Source organism: Salmo salar, chromosome 22, assembly GCF_965601325.2.
Source record: "Salmo salar chromosome 22, fSalSal1, whole genome shotgun sequence".
Taxonomy (NCBI): Eukaryota; Metazoa; Chordata; class Actinopteri; order Salmoniformes; family Salmonidae; genus Salmo; species Salmo salar.
This window is the reverse complement of record NC_138312.1, coordinates 50,952,613-50,966,156: the sequence shown is the minus strand read 5'-3', so window position 1 is coordinate 50,966,156 and position 13,544 is coordinate 50,952,613. Positions and strand designations below refer to the sequence as shown.

The following is a 13,544-nucleotide window of genomic DNA, read 5'->3' as shown; positions in this document are numbered from 1 at the left end:
ATCTCTTTGTTTCTTGGGACCTAGAACAAGCATCTCTGTTTTGTCCGAGTTTAAAAGTAGAAAGTTTGCAGCCATCCACTTCTTTATGTCTGAAACACAGGCTTCTAGCGAGGGCAGTTTTGGGGCTTCACCATGTTTCATTGAAATGTACAGCTGTGTGTCGTCCGCATAGCAGTGAAATTTAACATTATGTTTTCGAATGACATCCCCAAGAGGTAAAATATATAGTGAAAACACTAGTGGTCCTAAAAACGGAACCTTGAGGAACACCGAAATTTACAATTGATTTGTCAGAGGACAAACCATTCACAGAGACAAACTGATATCTTTCCGACAGATAAGATCTAAACCAGGCCAGAACTTGTCCATGTAGACCAATTTGGGTTTCCAATCTCTCCAAAAGAATGTGGTGGTCGATGGTATCAAAAGCAGCACTAAGATCTAGGAGCACGAGGACAGATGCAGAGCCTCGGTCTGACGTCATTAAAAGGTAATTTACCACCTTCACAAGTGCAGTCTCAGTGCTATGATGGGGTCTAAAACCAGACTGAAGCGTTTCGTATACATTGTTTGTCTTTAGGAAGGCAGTGACAGCTTTTTCAATTTTTTTGAGAGGAATGGAAGATTCGATATAGGCCGATAGTTTTTTTTATAATTTCTGGGTCAAGATTCGGCTTTTTCAAGAGAGGCTTTATTACTGCCACTTTTAGTGAGCTTGGTACACATCCGGTGGATAGAGAGCCGTTTATTATGCTCAACATAGGAGGGCCGAGCACAGGAAGCAGCTCTTTCAGTAGTTTAGTTGGAATAGGGTCCAGTATGCAGCTTGAGGGTTTAGAGGCCATGATAATTTTCATCATTGTGTCAAGAGATATAGTACTAAAACACTTTAGTATCTCCCCTGATCCTAGGTCCTGGCAGAGTTGTGCAGACAATGGAGCTTTGGAGGAATACCCAGATTTAAAGAGGAGTCTGTAATTTGCTTTCTAATGATCATGATCTTTTCCTCAAAGAAGTTCATAAATTTATTACTGCTGAAGTGAAAGCCATCCTCCATTTGCGAAGGCTGCTTTTTAGTTAGCTTTGCGACAGTATCAAAAAGAAATTTCGGATTGTTCTTATTTTCCTCAATTAAGTTGGAAAAATAGGATGATCGAGCAGCAGTGAGGGCTCTTCGATACTGCACGGTACTGTCTTTCCAAGCTAGTCGGAAGACTTCCAGTTTGGTGTGGCGCCATTTCCGTTCCAATTTTCTGGAAGCTTGCTTCAGAGCTCGTGTATTTTCTGTATACCAGGGAGCTAGTTTCTTTTGACAGATGTTTTTAGGGGTGCAACTGCATCTAGGGTATTGCGCAAGGTTAAATTGAGTTCCTCGGTTAGGTGGTTAACTGATTTTTGTCCTCTGACGTCCTTGGGTAGGCAGAGGGAGTCTGGAAGGGCATCAAGGAATCTTTGGGTTGTCTGAGAATTTATAGCACGACTTTTAATGCTCCTTGGTTGGGGTCTGAGCAGATTATTTGTTGCAAACGCAATAAAATGGTGGTCCGATAGTCCAGGATTATGAGGAAAAACATTAATCCACCTTGTCCCCATGTATTCAGCAATCACTGACATAACATCTGACTGTCCAGCTTGTCCCCATGTATTCAGCAATCACTGACATGACATCTGACTGTCCAGCGTGTCCCCATGTATCCACCTCTTTCTAACAACATAGTTCTCTGTGTGATGTGATTGACAGGTGAAGTGGACGATGGAGGTGCTGTGCTATGGCCTGACTCTGCCTCTGGACGGGGACACGGTCAAGCTGTGCGTGGACGTCTACACCGACTGGATCATGGCGCTGATCACTCCTCGCGACTCCATCCCCCAGCCCATCGTCAAGGAGCCCAACCTCTACGTGCAGACCATCCTCAAACACCTCTACAACCTCTTCATGCCCAGGTACAAGCTCTGTGTCTACACTTTCTGGCTAACTGTTGTCTACGCTCTAGCTACCCGCTAGCTGTGTGTCTCCGCTCTAGCTACCCGCTAGCTGTGCGTCTCCGCTCTAGCTAGCCGCTAGCGGTGCGTCTCCGCTCTAGCTAGCCGCTAGCGGTGCGTCTCCGCTCTAGCTAGCCGCTAGCGGTGCGTCTCCGCTCTAGCTAGCCGCTAGCGGTGCGTCTCCGCTCTAGCTAGCCGCTAGCGGTGCGTCTCCGCTCTAGCTAGCCGCTAACTATGGGGTATCTTATGTAATGTTCTACATTACAACTTCTTGACCTTAAGGCTCCAACCTCTAAAAGTTGCAGTACATTGCTTATGCAACATGGTAATTCTAAATAGGGACAGATTCCCTCCATTAGCTCATCAAACCAAACTGCAAGGCTTGGAGAGAACGGGAGTATGGAAGAGGGAATGGTCAATGGAGTGTTTATTACAGACTTCTCTTTATAAAAGTGGTCTTTAACTCACTCTATTCCCACCTCCCTCTCTCAGGCCGGAGCACTACAGCCCCATGCACTTCCGCTTGTGCCAACAGGTGCTGACGGCAGTGTTGAAGCTGGCCAGGGAGTCGGGCAGCGGCATGGCTCGGGAGACCTGGGAGGTGTTGCTGCTCTTCCTGCTGCGCATCAATGACACTCTGCTAGCCCCGCCCACCGTCGGAGGTCAGTCCATCGGCACAGATGCAATAAGGCTGTCTTTACACAGGCAGCCCAATTCTGATCTTTTGCCCAATTATTATCAACATCTGATCTGATTGGTCAGAAGACCAATTAGTGGAAAAATATTAGAATTGGGCTGCCTTTGTGAAAGCAAGCAGCCTTTGATACTTTTCGTAGTGTCGTGGGGAACTTCTCACGTCAATTAAGTCAAATGTCTACTTGGTCTCCCATTTGATATCAATGCATAACTAATAGGTAGATGTTAGTATTTGTCCCATAATGATTTTGTCTTTGACTAAGTTAATTGACTTTGTTGCTAACATGACTATTTAGTTCCAAATGAAGATGCGTTGTTCTTTCTCATATGCTATTTTATGCACCCAGAACACCTAGAAATGTTGGATGATGAGCATTCACCCATTCTTCCTATTCAAAGTTACTCACCCCTGGCCCCCATCCCCCAACTCTCTCAGGTGGGATTGCGGAGAAGCTGGCTGAGAAGCTGATCAGCGTTCTGTTTGAGGTGTGGTTCATGGCCTGCACACGCTGCTTCCCCACGCCTCCCTACTGGAAGACGGCCAGGGAGATGCTGGCCAACTGGAGGCACCACCCACCCGTGGTGGATCAGTGGAGCAAGGTTATCGCTGCTCTCACTTCCAGGTAGCCACACCACAACGAGAACAGTGGTCGCCAACCCTGCGTTTGCAGGCTTTTGTTTAAGCGCAGCGCTCAAACATATGGGTCCCGTTCAGTAGGGCATAACGTTTTGAAACAAATGTGAGTGCTCAAGTTCAGGTAGGACATACTAGTTGGATTACAGGCAGGAGTCATTTTCTCTCAGCAGTCATTTCTAGAGTTTAAATGTGTGTTAATATTCAAATAAGAAATAGAAGGTGTAAAGGTGTAACGTAAATGTTCTGTTTTGACACAGACTGTTACGGTTCACCTACGGTCCGTCCTTCCCTCCATTCAAAGTCCTAGAGGAGGATGCCAACCTCATCCCTACTGAGATGGACAACGACTGTGTGGCTCAGACCTGGTTCCGCTTTCTGCACATGCTGAGGTGAGTTCCACACAATGAGTTCTCTGGGTCTGTATCACAGAATGGGAGTTATTACTGTTACACCTGGACTGGATTTGGTATAAATATTCCCCGATGACCTCATTTTAGTATAATAAAATAATACTGGGATGACTTTTGGCTCATCAGCCGAGACAGATCACACTGTTTGTTCTCTTTCGGTGAAGAACGTCAAACGTCACGTGCCGAATACAACAGATGTAGACCTTACAGTGAAATGCTTACTTACAAGCCCTTAACCAACAATGCACTTTTAACAAAATACCTAAAAAATAAAAAAAGAAGTAAAAGATAATAACAAATTATTACGTGACCATACTGGATGGACTTCACACTTAGAAAAAAAAATATATATATCGAAAGGTATAAGAAAATTATTTTAGACCGCACCCCCAGATGATCTAAGTGATCTGGGAAAATATTGTGGTGAATAATCTATTAGGCTACATCAATTTAACTGTTACTCTCTCGTGGCTGGGTTGTGGAGAGAAATAACATGCTCAGGACCCATTTTTGCAACCCAACGTTAAAAGTCCCCCCTCCTGCTCCTTCTCTTGCAGTAACCCGGTGGACCTCAGCAGCCCTTTGACGGTCAGCTCCACGCCAAAGTTCCAGGAGCAGCTGCTGGGGGTGACCGGCGTGCCCCAGGAGGTGATCCAGCATCACCCCTGCCTCAAGCAGCTGCCCCAGATATTTTTCAGGGCCATGAGGGGGGTCAGTTGCCTGGTGGATGCCTTCCTGGGTAAGACTACCTCATCTCACCTTAGCGTTGCTTTTTCTCCATACTGTTACATTTGACTTTGGCAATTAATGTACTGTAGATCTGGGCCCATATTCACAAAGCGTCTCAGAGTAGGAGTGCTGATCTAGGATCAGGTTTTCCCTTGTATATCATAATAAGATGACATCGACGGGGGGGGGGACCTGTTTCCAGATCAGCATTCCTTACTCCGAGACGATTTCTGAATATGGGTCCTTAAAAATTGTATAGGTATGATAGTTGTTCCATCTTGTTCACTGACAGGCTAGCTGGAGATTCTGCTATATTTCTTACAGCGATCCAATCCATTCAGATCTACACAAGTTATCGTGTTATTGCTGGAGCACTTCTGACCAAGAGATCATGTACATATTTCCTCCCCTCTAGGTGTCGGGGTCGCAAAGAGAGAGATTCGAGAGAAACTGCCCTCTTATGGTATTTAATCAACTGCGTCTTTGTTATTCAAATGAAGGGTGGAAGGGCTCTGATTTTGTTGACGTTGATCATGGAAAGATGTCATTTGACTTAGTAACACCTTGATTTTATGACCAGCAACGACTAAAGGCTTTTGTAAATGGGTTGACCCACCACCTTGTCCTATCTTGTTTACTGGCTTTTAAACAAGAACCAGCCATTTTCAATTGAAAAGAGCTTTTATTTTAATTTTCTCCTTTCATTTCTCTACTGCCATTGTGCTACACCAGGGCTCTCCAACCCTGTTCCTGGAGAGCTACCGTGCTGTAGGTTTTCACTCCAACCCTGTTCCTGGAGAGCTACTGTCCTGTAGGTTTTCATTCCAACCCTAATCAGGAGGGTATCTCTCCAGGAACATGATTGGAGTGCTCTGGTCTATACCTCCCAACAGTCTTAGACTTCAACCATGTTTGTATTTCTGAAATCAAGCCGACCTCTGCATTTTGGCCCTATACATTATCGAAGCACTGTGCCACGCAGGGTATACACTTCCCTAAATCTCTTGACATCCCCATGTTTAAAGAAACTGGAGTACATACATTGTTTCTAGCTTGCAACACTACTTCGAATATATATTTTGGTTAATAGTAGTAGATGCTCATTTTGAAAATCACAGACCATTTATTAGCTATGTGGACATTTATGTGTTACAGTACACAAACACAGAATGTCTTTAATAAATACGATAATTTGGACCAACAACTAAACCTCCATTTTGTGTTTCAGCTTTTTTGTAATTTTTCTGTTCTTTAAAAAAAAATATTGTTGTAGTTTCTTCTTCTTCCCCAGAAACAGCGCTAGTGTCTCTCTCCCCCTCAGGAGTGACAGTTTCTCCTAGGAGCAATATACGTGACAGACTTCCCTCTCTAGGTACACTACTAAACCGGACCTAACCCAATCAAATCCAATCATTAACATTGCACAGGGGTCTATGTACATAACAAACAGGATTTCCTATAATGGTGTTTGGGCATAAGACAAAGTGCCACACTTCCAGTCATGAAAAACAACATACTCATAGACATCTATGAAGGAAAAAAAACATTCACTGTGTCAGGATGAGAAACTGCCAAAGCTGTTTTTGATTCTTCATTTCGATCGATGGCCGTGTCCGCTTGCCAAAAAGAACAGGTGAATGTTGTCATGGTTGGTTTGTCGGCGTTCTGATATTCCAGGCTGTACTTTGACCACTTTCTTTCCCTCAGGTGCCGCCGTGTCTAGGAACAATTTCCGAGAAAGGCTTCACTCCATTCCCTCCTATGGTACTCTGTAGTTGTCTGCTCCCAAACAATCATAAAGGGAGCTGAATACGTTTTGATGGATTTGCTGGGGTTGGCAAAAATTTGATTTGTGTGGTGAAAGTAGCTGGTGCATGCACTTAAAGGGCAACGCCACCACTTTTAAACCTCATTTTCATTATCTCCAGCACAATACCAGTGTCAACATATGTGAAAATTGCGCTTCTGTAGAAACTAATATAAAGTTAAGAAAAGTAGAAAAAAAAAAGATGAAATTCGCGGTGAGAGCAAGAAAACACCCTCCCTTGGGCTAGAAAATTGTTGCTGGTTTTGAAAATCACAATTCTTTTACATCACACTGTGATGTCACAGAGCACATTTTTTTTTGTTTTTTTTTTGGACCTTATCTTTTTAATCACTTAGAAACGTGCTGTTATCACATGTGAACACTGGTTTGTGCTGGAGATGATGAATAAGAGGTTGAAAAGTGGTGGAAATGCCCTTTAAAGCTGCTGTATCAAACAATTGAATCCATAATCACTTTCAGGACAACAGTGACAAACTGTCTCAATCCTGAAAACCTCACTTCCCTACCCCTGTATTTTGGGCCTTTCTATATAGGCTAGTAGTAGAAAAGCTTGCACATTTTACAGCATAGGCCTATTAGTAATAACCCTTGCTTTGACTATTATTGTAGTCTTTTAGTAACACTTGAATTGAAGCAGCCTTTCATGATTCTGTCAACAGAATTGCATAATGGATGATATAGCAAGGTAGGACTGTTTATGACAATCAAACCTGCTCGTATCATTCCTTATCAACCACAAAATAGATTTGATCAACTTTGAAACTTAAATTGGAGGTAATTTGTTGGGGAAAGGGTTGTCCTCTTCCATGGCCTGTTTGGAGAGACATTGTGTAGTGTGTGTGTGGCAGCATCACCATGGCAGTGTATGTCAAGTTGCTTCAAGACTTGTGTTTTAAAAAACATATCCTTGTTAGCTTAGCTAGCAAACCCACTAAACGGACCATACAGTCCAATTGGCATCTACAGCAGTTTAGTGCACCATGTTGCATCATCAACACTGAATTCTGTGAAAGGTGCCAATCAATCAAATGTATTTATAAAGCCTTTTTTACATCAGCAGATGTCACAAAGTGCGATACAGAAACGCAGTTTACCTATAAATTGTTTTGGGCTTCACTGAAAATTGCAGTAATAGGTTTAGAGGGTCTGATCCATGTGGTAATGTGAAGCACTCACCCAATCAATCAATGCCTGAGTTTACTGTGTCAGTGTGGACAGTAAGTATATGCATGTATGTATCTGTTTTGATAGACTGAGCCAAGATTCTGAATAAGTAGTGTTTCAATCAAAATTGTCCGTCTAGCCGCCCCAAGGCTATGAAGTGAAAATGTGACATTGGGAAACTTGCTCGATCTATTGTGGTGTGGATCTTTCTTTTAAAATATGTGTATACTTATTTCTATGTGTTTTTTTACATTGTTCCTTATCTGTGGTGAGTATCCCCCAGCAAAGAAGACATATCCACATCACATGGCTTGTGCGTTTTGATCTGGTATCTTTCTCTCTTGTGGAGGAAGAGTGAACCTCAAAGATGATGAGCTGCCAATGTTGACGTTACTAACATCCTCCCTGATCCGAGTGGCGCTTGTAACCAAAATATGAGAGGAGGGGAAATGAGACTCCATTGGTCCTCGCTGTTTTCACCTGAAACACCAGAATGTCCTCTGATGCGGATCTCTTTCTCCCTCAGGTATCTCCCGCCCCCGGTCGGACAGTGCCCCACCCACCCCTGTCAACAGACTGAGCGTACCGCCGCCACCCACCACCACCAACACCACGCCCCCTCACAGCCGCCGCAACAAACCCACGGGGGTCATCAAGACGGCCAGTAAAACCTCCACAGTAAGTTCCTACACCAGAGTTGTTTTTTCCTCAAATGGCCCATTTGTATAAGAGTAAAATGGGAGAAATACAGCATCCCTTTGCCAAATAAGCCTCAGACGATCATAGGAATAAATATGAATGTCCCTGAATATTCATATTCTTACTATGCCCATTTGACAGTTAATTCATTCCTGGTTATCCCCCACCCTCCTACCCATCCAGGCAAGCATGACGCACCAACCCAAAGTGTCCTACCAGCCGTCCTCCACCTCTCCCTTGTCCAGCCCCAACCTGACCAGCTCTGAGCCCCGGCCGCTGCCCGCCCCCACCAGGCCCAAGGTCAACAGTGTCCTCAATCTGTTTGGCCAGTGGCTGTTTGACGCCGCGCTGGTGCACTGCAAGCTCCACACGGGCCTGAGCCGAGACAACAGCTTGACTGGTAAGGTCAGGGTCGGAGGTTAAGGGTCAAAAACTGGTTTGCGTCTCAATAGTCTAAAGTTGCTTCCGCTCTCCTTTATCGTCTCCTCTTATTTAGCTGTGAAAAAACAGGCTAGGGATGTTGAGAAACATTATCATAGAAATATAATACATAGAACAATTCCTACTACACTGGCTCTGATGCTCGTCGAATGTGGCAGGGCTTGCAAACTATTACGGACTACAAAGGGAAACCCTGCCGCGAGCTGCCCAGTGACGCCAGCCTACCAGATGAGTTAAATGCCTTTTATGCTCGCTTCGAGGCAAGCAACACTGAAGCATGCATGAGAGCACCAGCTGTTCCAGACGACTGATCACGCTCTCCGTAGCCGATGTGAGCAAGACCTTTTAAACAGGTCAATATTCACAAGGCTGCGGGGCCAGACGGATTACCAGGGCGTGTACTCGGTGCATGCGTGGACCAACTGGCAAGTGTCTTCACTGACATTTTCAACGTCTCCTTGACCGAATCTGTAATACCCACGTTTCAAGCAGACCACCATAGTCCCTGTGACCAAGAATACGAAGGTAACCTGCCTACATGACTACCGCCCCGTAGCACTCACGTCGGTAGCCAAGAAGTGCTTTGAAAGGCTGGTCATGCATCACATCAACACCATCATCCCAGAAATCCTAGACCCACTCCAATTTGCATACCGTCCCAACAGATCCACAGATGACGCAATCTCAATCGCACTCCACACTGCCGTTTCCCACCTGGCCAAAAGGAACACTTATGTGAGAATGCTGGTTGTTGACTACAGCTCTGCGTTCAACACCATAGTGCCCTCAAAGCTCATCACTAAGCTAAGGACCCTGGGACTAAAGACTTCCTTCTGCAACTGGACTTCCTGACGGGCCGCCCTCGGGTGCGTGCTTAGTTCCCTTCTGTACTCCCTGTTCACCCACGACTGCGTGGCCAAACACGACTCCAACACCATCAAGTTTGCTGACGACACAATGGTGGTAGGCCTGATCACCGACAATGATGAGACAGCCTATAGGGTGCCAGGACCACAACCTCTCCCTCAATGTGCTCAAGACAAAGGAGATGATTGTGGACTACAGGAAAAAGTAGTCCGAACAGGCCCCCATTAACATAGACGGGGCTGTAGTGGAGCGTGTCGAGAGTTTCAAGTTCTTTGGTGTCCACATCACCAACAAACTATCATGGTCCAAACACACCAAGACAGTCGTGAAGAGGGCACGACAACACCTTTTCCCCCTCAGGAGACTGAAAGATTTCGCTTGCGTCCTCAGATCATCAAAAAGTACAGCTGCACCATCGAGAGCATCCTGACCGGTTGCATCACTGCCTGATATAGAAACTGCTCGGCATCCGACCGTAAGGCGCTACAGAGGGTAGTGCGTACGGCCCAGTACATCACTGGGGCCAAGCTTCCTGTTATCCAGTACCTATATACTAGGCGTGTAAGAGGAAGACCCCAAAAATTGTCAAAGACTCCAACCACCCTAGTCATAGACTGTTCTCTCTGCTACCGCACGGCAAGCGGTACCGGAGCGCCAAGTCTAGGTCCAAGAGGCTCCTTAACAGCTTCTACCCCGACGCTATAAGACTCCTGAACAATTAATCAAATGACCACCCGGCCTGTCAAGGCAAATGGTGATTACTTTAAATATAAAATATATTTTGATTTGTTTAACACTTGTTTTGCTTACTTCATGATTCCATATGTGTTATTTCATGGTTTTGATGTCTTCACTATTATTCTACAATGTAAAAATAATGAAAAACCCTTGAATGAGTAGGTGTGTCCAAACTTTTGACTGGTACATACCTACCTACCTACCTACATACTTGTATCAGCTCTTTGTAGGCTGCTACACTGACCTGACAAAAATACTTTGCTATGTCTTTTACACATCTCTTTTTGGCTCAAAGCTACTTCAAACAATGGAACTTCATGTGACCCAAATCAAGTGTTGTCAGCAGAGCAAAATGCCAAGACTGAAGCGTTGTAAAGGTTCCCTTTGGAAGACACATTTGCGACCAAGCTTCAACTTCCTGACTAATGTCTTGAGATGTTGCTTCAATATATCCACATTGTTTTCCTGCCTCATGATACCATCTATTTTGTGAAGTTCACCAGTCCCTCCTGCAGCAAAGCACCCCCACAACATGATGCTGCCACCCCCGTGCTTCACGGTTGGGATGTAGTTCTTTGGCTTGCAAGCCTCCCCCGTTTTCCTCCAAACACAACGATGGTCATTATGGCCAAACAGTTCTATTTTTGAATCATCAGACCAGAGGACATTTCTCCTAAAGGTACGATCTTTGTCCCCATGTGCAGTTGCAAATCGTAGTCTGGCTTTTTTATGACGGTTTTGGAGCAGTGGCTTCTTCCTTGCTGAGCGGCCTTTCAGGTTATGTCGATATAGGACTCGTGTTACTGTGGATATAGATACTTTTGTACCGGTTTCCTCCAGCATCTACACAATGTCCTTTGCTGTTGTTCTAAGATTGATTTGCACTTTTTGCACCAAAGTACGTTCATCTCTAGGAGACAGAATGCGTCTCCTTCCTGAGCAGTATGACGACTGCGTGGTCCCATGGTGTTTATACTTGCGTACTATTGTTTGTACAGATGAATGTGGTACCCCCAGGTGTTTGGAAATTGCTCCCAAGGATGAACCAGACTTGTGGAGGTCTACAATTGTTTTTGAGGTCTTGGCTGATTTCTTTTGATTTTCCCACGATGTCAAGCAAAGAGGCACTGAGTTTCAAGGTAGGCCATGAAATACATCCACAGGTACACCTACAATTGACTGAAATTATGTCAATTAGCCTATCAGAAGCTTCTAAAGCCATGACATAATTTTTGGGAATTTTCCAAGCTGTTTAAAGGCACAGTCAACTTCGTTTATGTAAACTTCTGACCCACTGGAATTGTGATACAGTGAATTATAAGTGACAATCTGTCTGTAAACAATTGTTGGAAAAATGACTTGTGTCATGCACAAAGTAGATGTCCTAACCGACTTGCCAAAACTATAGTTTGTTAACAAGAAATTTTGTGGAGTGGTTGAAAAATGAGTTTTCATGACTCCAACCTAAGTGTATGTAAACTTCCGACTGTAGTGCACTACTTTTGATCAGGGCCCATAGCACCTTTTTATAGGGAATAGGGTGTAGAGCTTTCAGTTTAAAGGCAGTCGGGTTAAAGTAAGTAAACTTGATAGTAAATATCCTCTGTTGTACCGTTCCATTAGCACAACGTTTGAAAACATTTCTCAGCTCATCGAGATCTTAGAGGCATTTTTCAGGGGTTTTCTCAGCTCACTGATGTCTTTGATCTTTCAGGGGTTTTCTGGATCAAAAAGGGGTTTAGGTTGTGGGCGTGGCAATGGGCGCAGTTGGGCCGTCAGCGCAGCTGAATTTTGGAGGTTTTTGTCGTTTTTTAAGTTTACACAGAATTTTTTTTCCATCCCGAAAATGTATTTCTAGATGTTTATTATTTTTTTACACAGTTTGGACTGAGGCGTCCTGTAAAATCGGCCTGCCCAAGGTTTTCAATGGCAGAAAAATCTCTCTTTGGAAAATGACCCCTGCCTTTTGACGTTTTATTTTAAAGCAGCTACTTTTTATAACCACTTATTGTCAGTGGCTTCTGCCTTTGACCTTTGACCCAACACATCTTCTCTGTCCTCTCTCGCTCTTCTCTTTCTAATTCCACCTAATTTCTCTATCCCTTCACTTTCTCTCACTTTTCTACCCCCACCCTCTATCCTTTACCATTCCCCATTGTGTTTCTCTCTCTCTCTCTGTCTTTCTCTCTCTCCTCTACTCCCAGCCCTGGCCACTCAGGCAGGCATGGAGCCGAGGAGGCAGGGCTCCCTGATGTCCACAGACACCATGGTGTCCAACCCCATGTTCGATGCCAACGAGTTCCCCGACAACTATGAGTCGGGCCGGGCCGAGGCCTGTGGGACCCTCTGCAGGATCTTCTGCAGCAAAAAGACCGGCGAGGAGATCCTGCCCGTTTACCTGTCCAGGTACCCACATGTTTTATGTAGTTATTCCCAATCCTGGTCCTAAAAGGGTGCACATTTTACTTTCTGCCCTAGCTTTAACACTCATGATTAAATTCATCAACTTGATTTGGGGCAAAAACAAGAATATGGGTCCCCAGGACCAGAGTTATGTGGCTGTTCATCATACTCTAGGTCTGTCTAAAAAGCTCTACTCCGACTAAACCCTTCTCTGTCTCCGCCCCCCCAGGTTCTACATGGTTCTGATCCAGGGCCTCCAGATCTCTGACTACATCTGCCGACCGGTCCTGGCCAGCATCATCCTCAACTCTTCTGCCCTCTTCTGCTCCGACCTGAAGGGCATCAACGTGGTTGTCCCCTACTTCATTTCTGCTCTGGAGAACATCCTCCCTGACCGGTGACGAATGCTACATCTATATTAAAGCTGCCGATATTACAAAAACAAACCAAGAAATTACCTCAAACAGATGACAATGTTTTTTCCCCCTTGGAAATCATTGCACACATGATAGAACAGAAAAGTATCTATTATAAACAATAACAAATGTGCTGGGGATGAACAGTGGTGGTGTTTCTCCAAATGCGCATTCTAGCTTTTACGTTTGCATGCTGAAAGAATAGCTGCTATTGTTATTCCCCCTACATCTCGTTGTTCTAAACTCTACTGTGCTGAAATTGCTTTTACAGCTTTACACAGCTGAAGTCTTATGATGTTTGATAGACAATTAGTCAAATGGTCTGTGTTAAGGACATCTGCATGCATAAGGAATGCATGCAGTTGACAGAAATATGTGTGTTTACCGTAAATTCCGAACTATAAGCCACAACTTTTTTCCCACGCTTTGAACATTGCGGCTTAAACAATGACGCGCCTAATATATGGATTTTTCCCACTTTCAAAATTTAAAAAAAAAAAAAAAACACATTCTGTGACGTGCTCAGTTTTTTG

At 44.5% G+C, this 13,544-nt stretch overlaps 1 protein-coding gene across 15 annotated transcripts in view; it reads left to right on the top strand.

Moving 5' to 3' along the window:
* Positions 1-13,544, top strand: part of LOC106583647 (ral GTPase-activating protein subunit beta) — a 97,448-nt gene that overhangs the window by 50,405 nt on the left and 33,499 nt on the right. For 8 of the 15 annotated variants that reach the window (XR_014382207.1, XR_014382214.1, XR_014382209.1 and 5 more), the window contains 12 exons: positions 1,742-1,944; positions 2,476-2,645; positions 3,116-3,302; positions 3,574-3,705; positions 4,284-4,465; positions 4,871-4,918; positions 5,729-5,827; positions 6,163-6,219; positions 7,974-8,125; positions 8,330-8,546; positions 12,397-12,598; positions 12,825-12,992. Coding sequence is in view for 3 of the 15 variants with exons in the window: in XM_082967674.1 (XP_082823800.1) it covers positions 1,742-1,944; positions 2,476-2,645; positions 3,116-3,302; positions 3,574-3,705; positions 4,284-4,465; positions 4,871-4,918; positions 5,729-5,827; positions 6,163-6,219; positions 7,974-8,125; positions 8,330-8,546; positions 12,397-12,598; positions 12,825-12,992 (1,817 nt within the window). In the remaining 12 variants the exon portion in view is untranslated. The remainder of the gene's footprint in view (positions 1-1,741; positions 1,945-2,475; positions 2,646-3,115; positions 3,303-3,573; positions 3,706-4,283; positions 4,466-4,870; positions 4,919-5,728; positions 5,828-6,162; positions 6,220-7,973; positions 8,126-8,329; positions 8,547-12,396; positions 12,599-12,824; positions 12,993-13,544) is intronic. The other 7 variants (XR_014382216.1, XR_014382215.1, XM_082967676.1 and 4 more) reach the window with 4 other exon arrangements.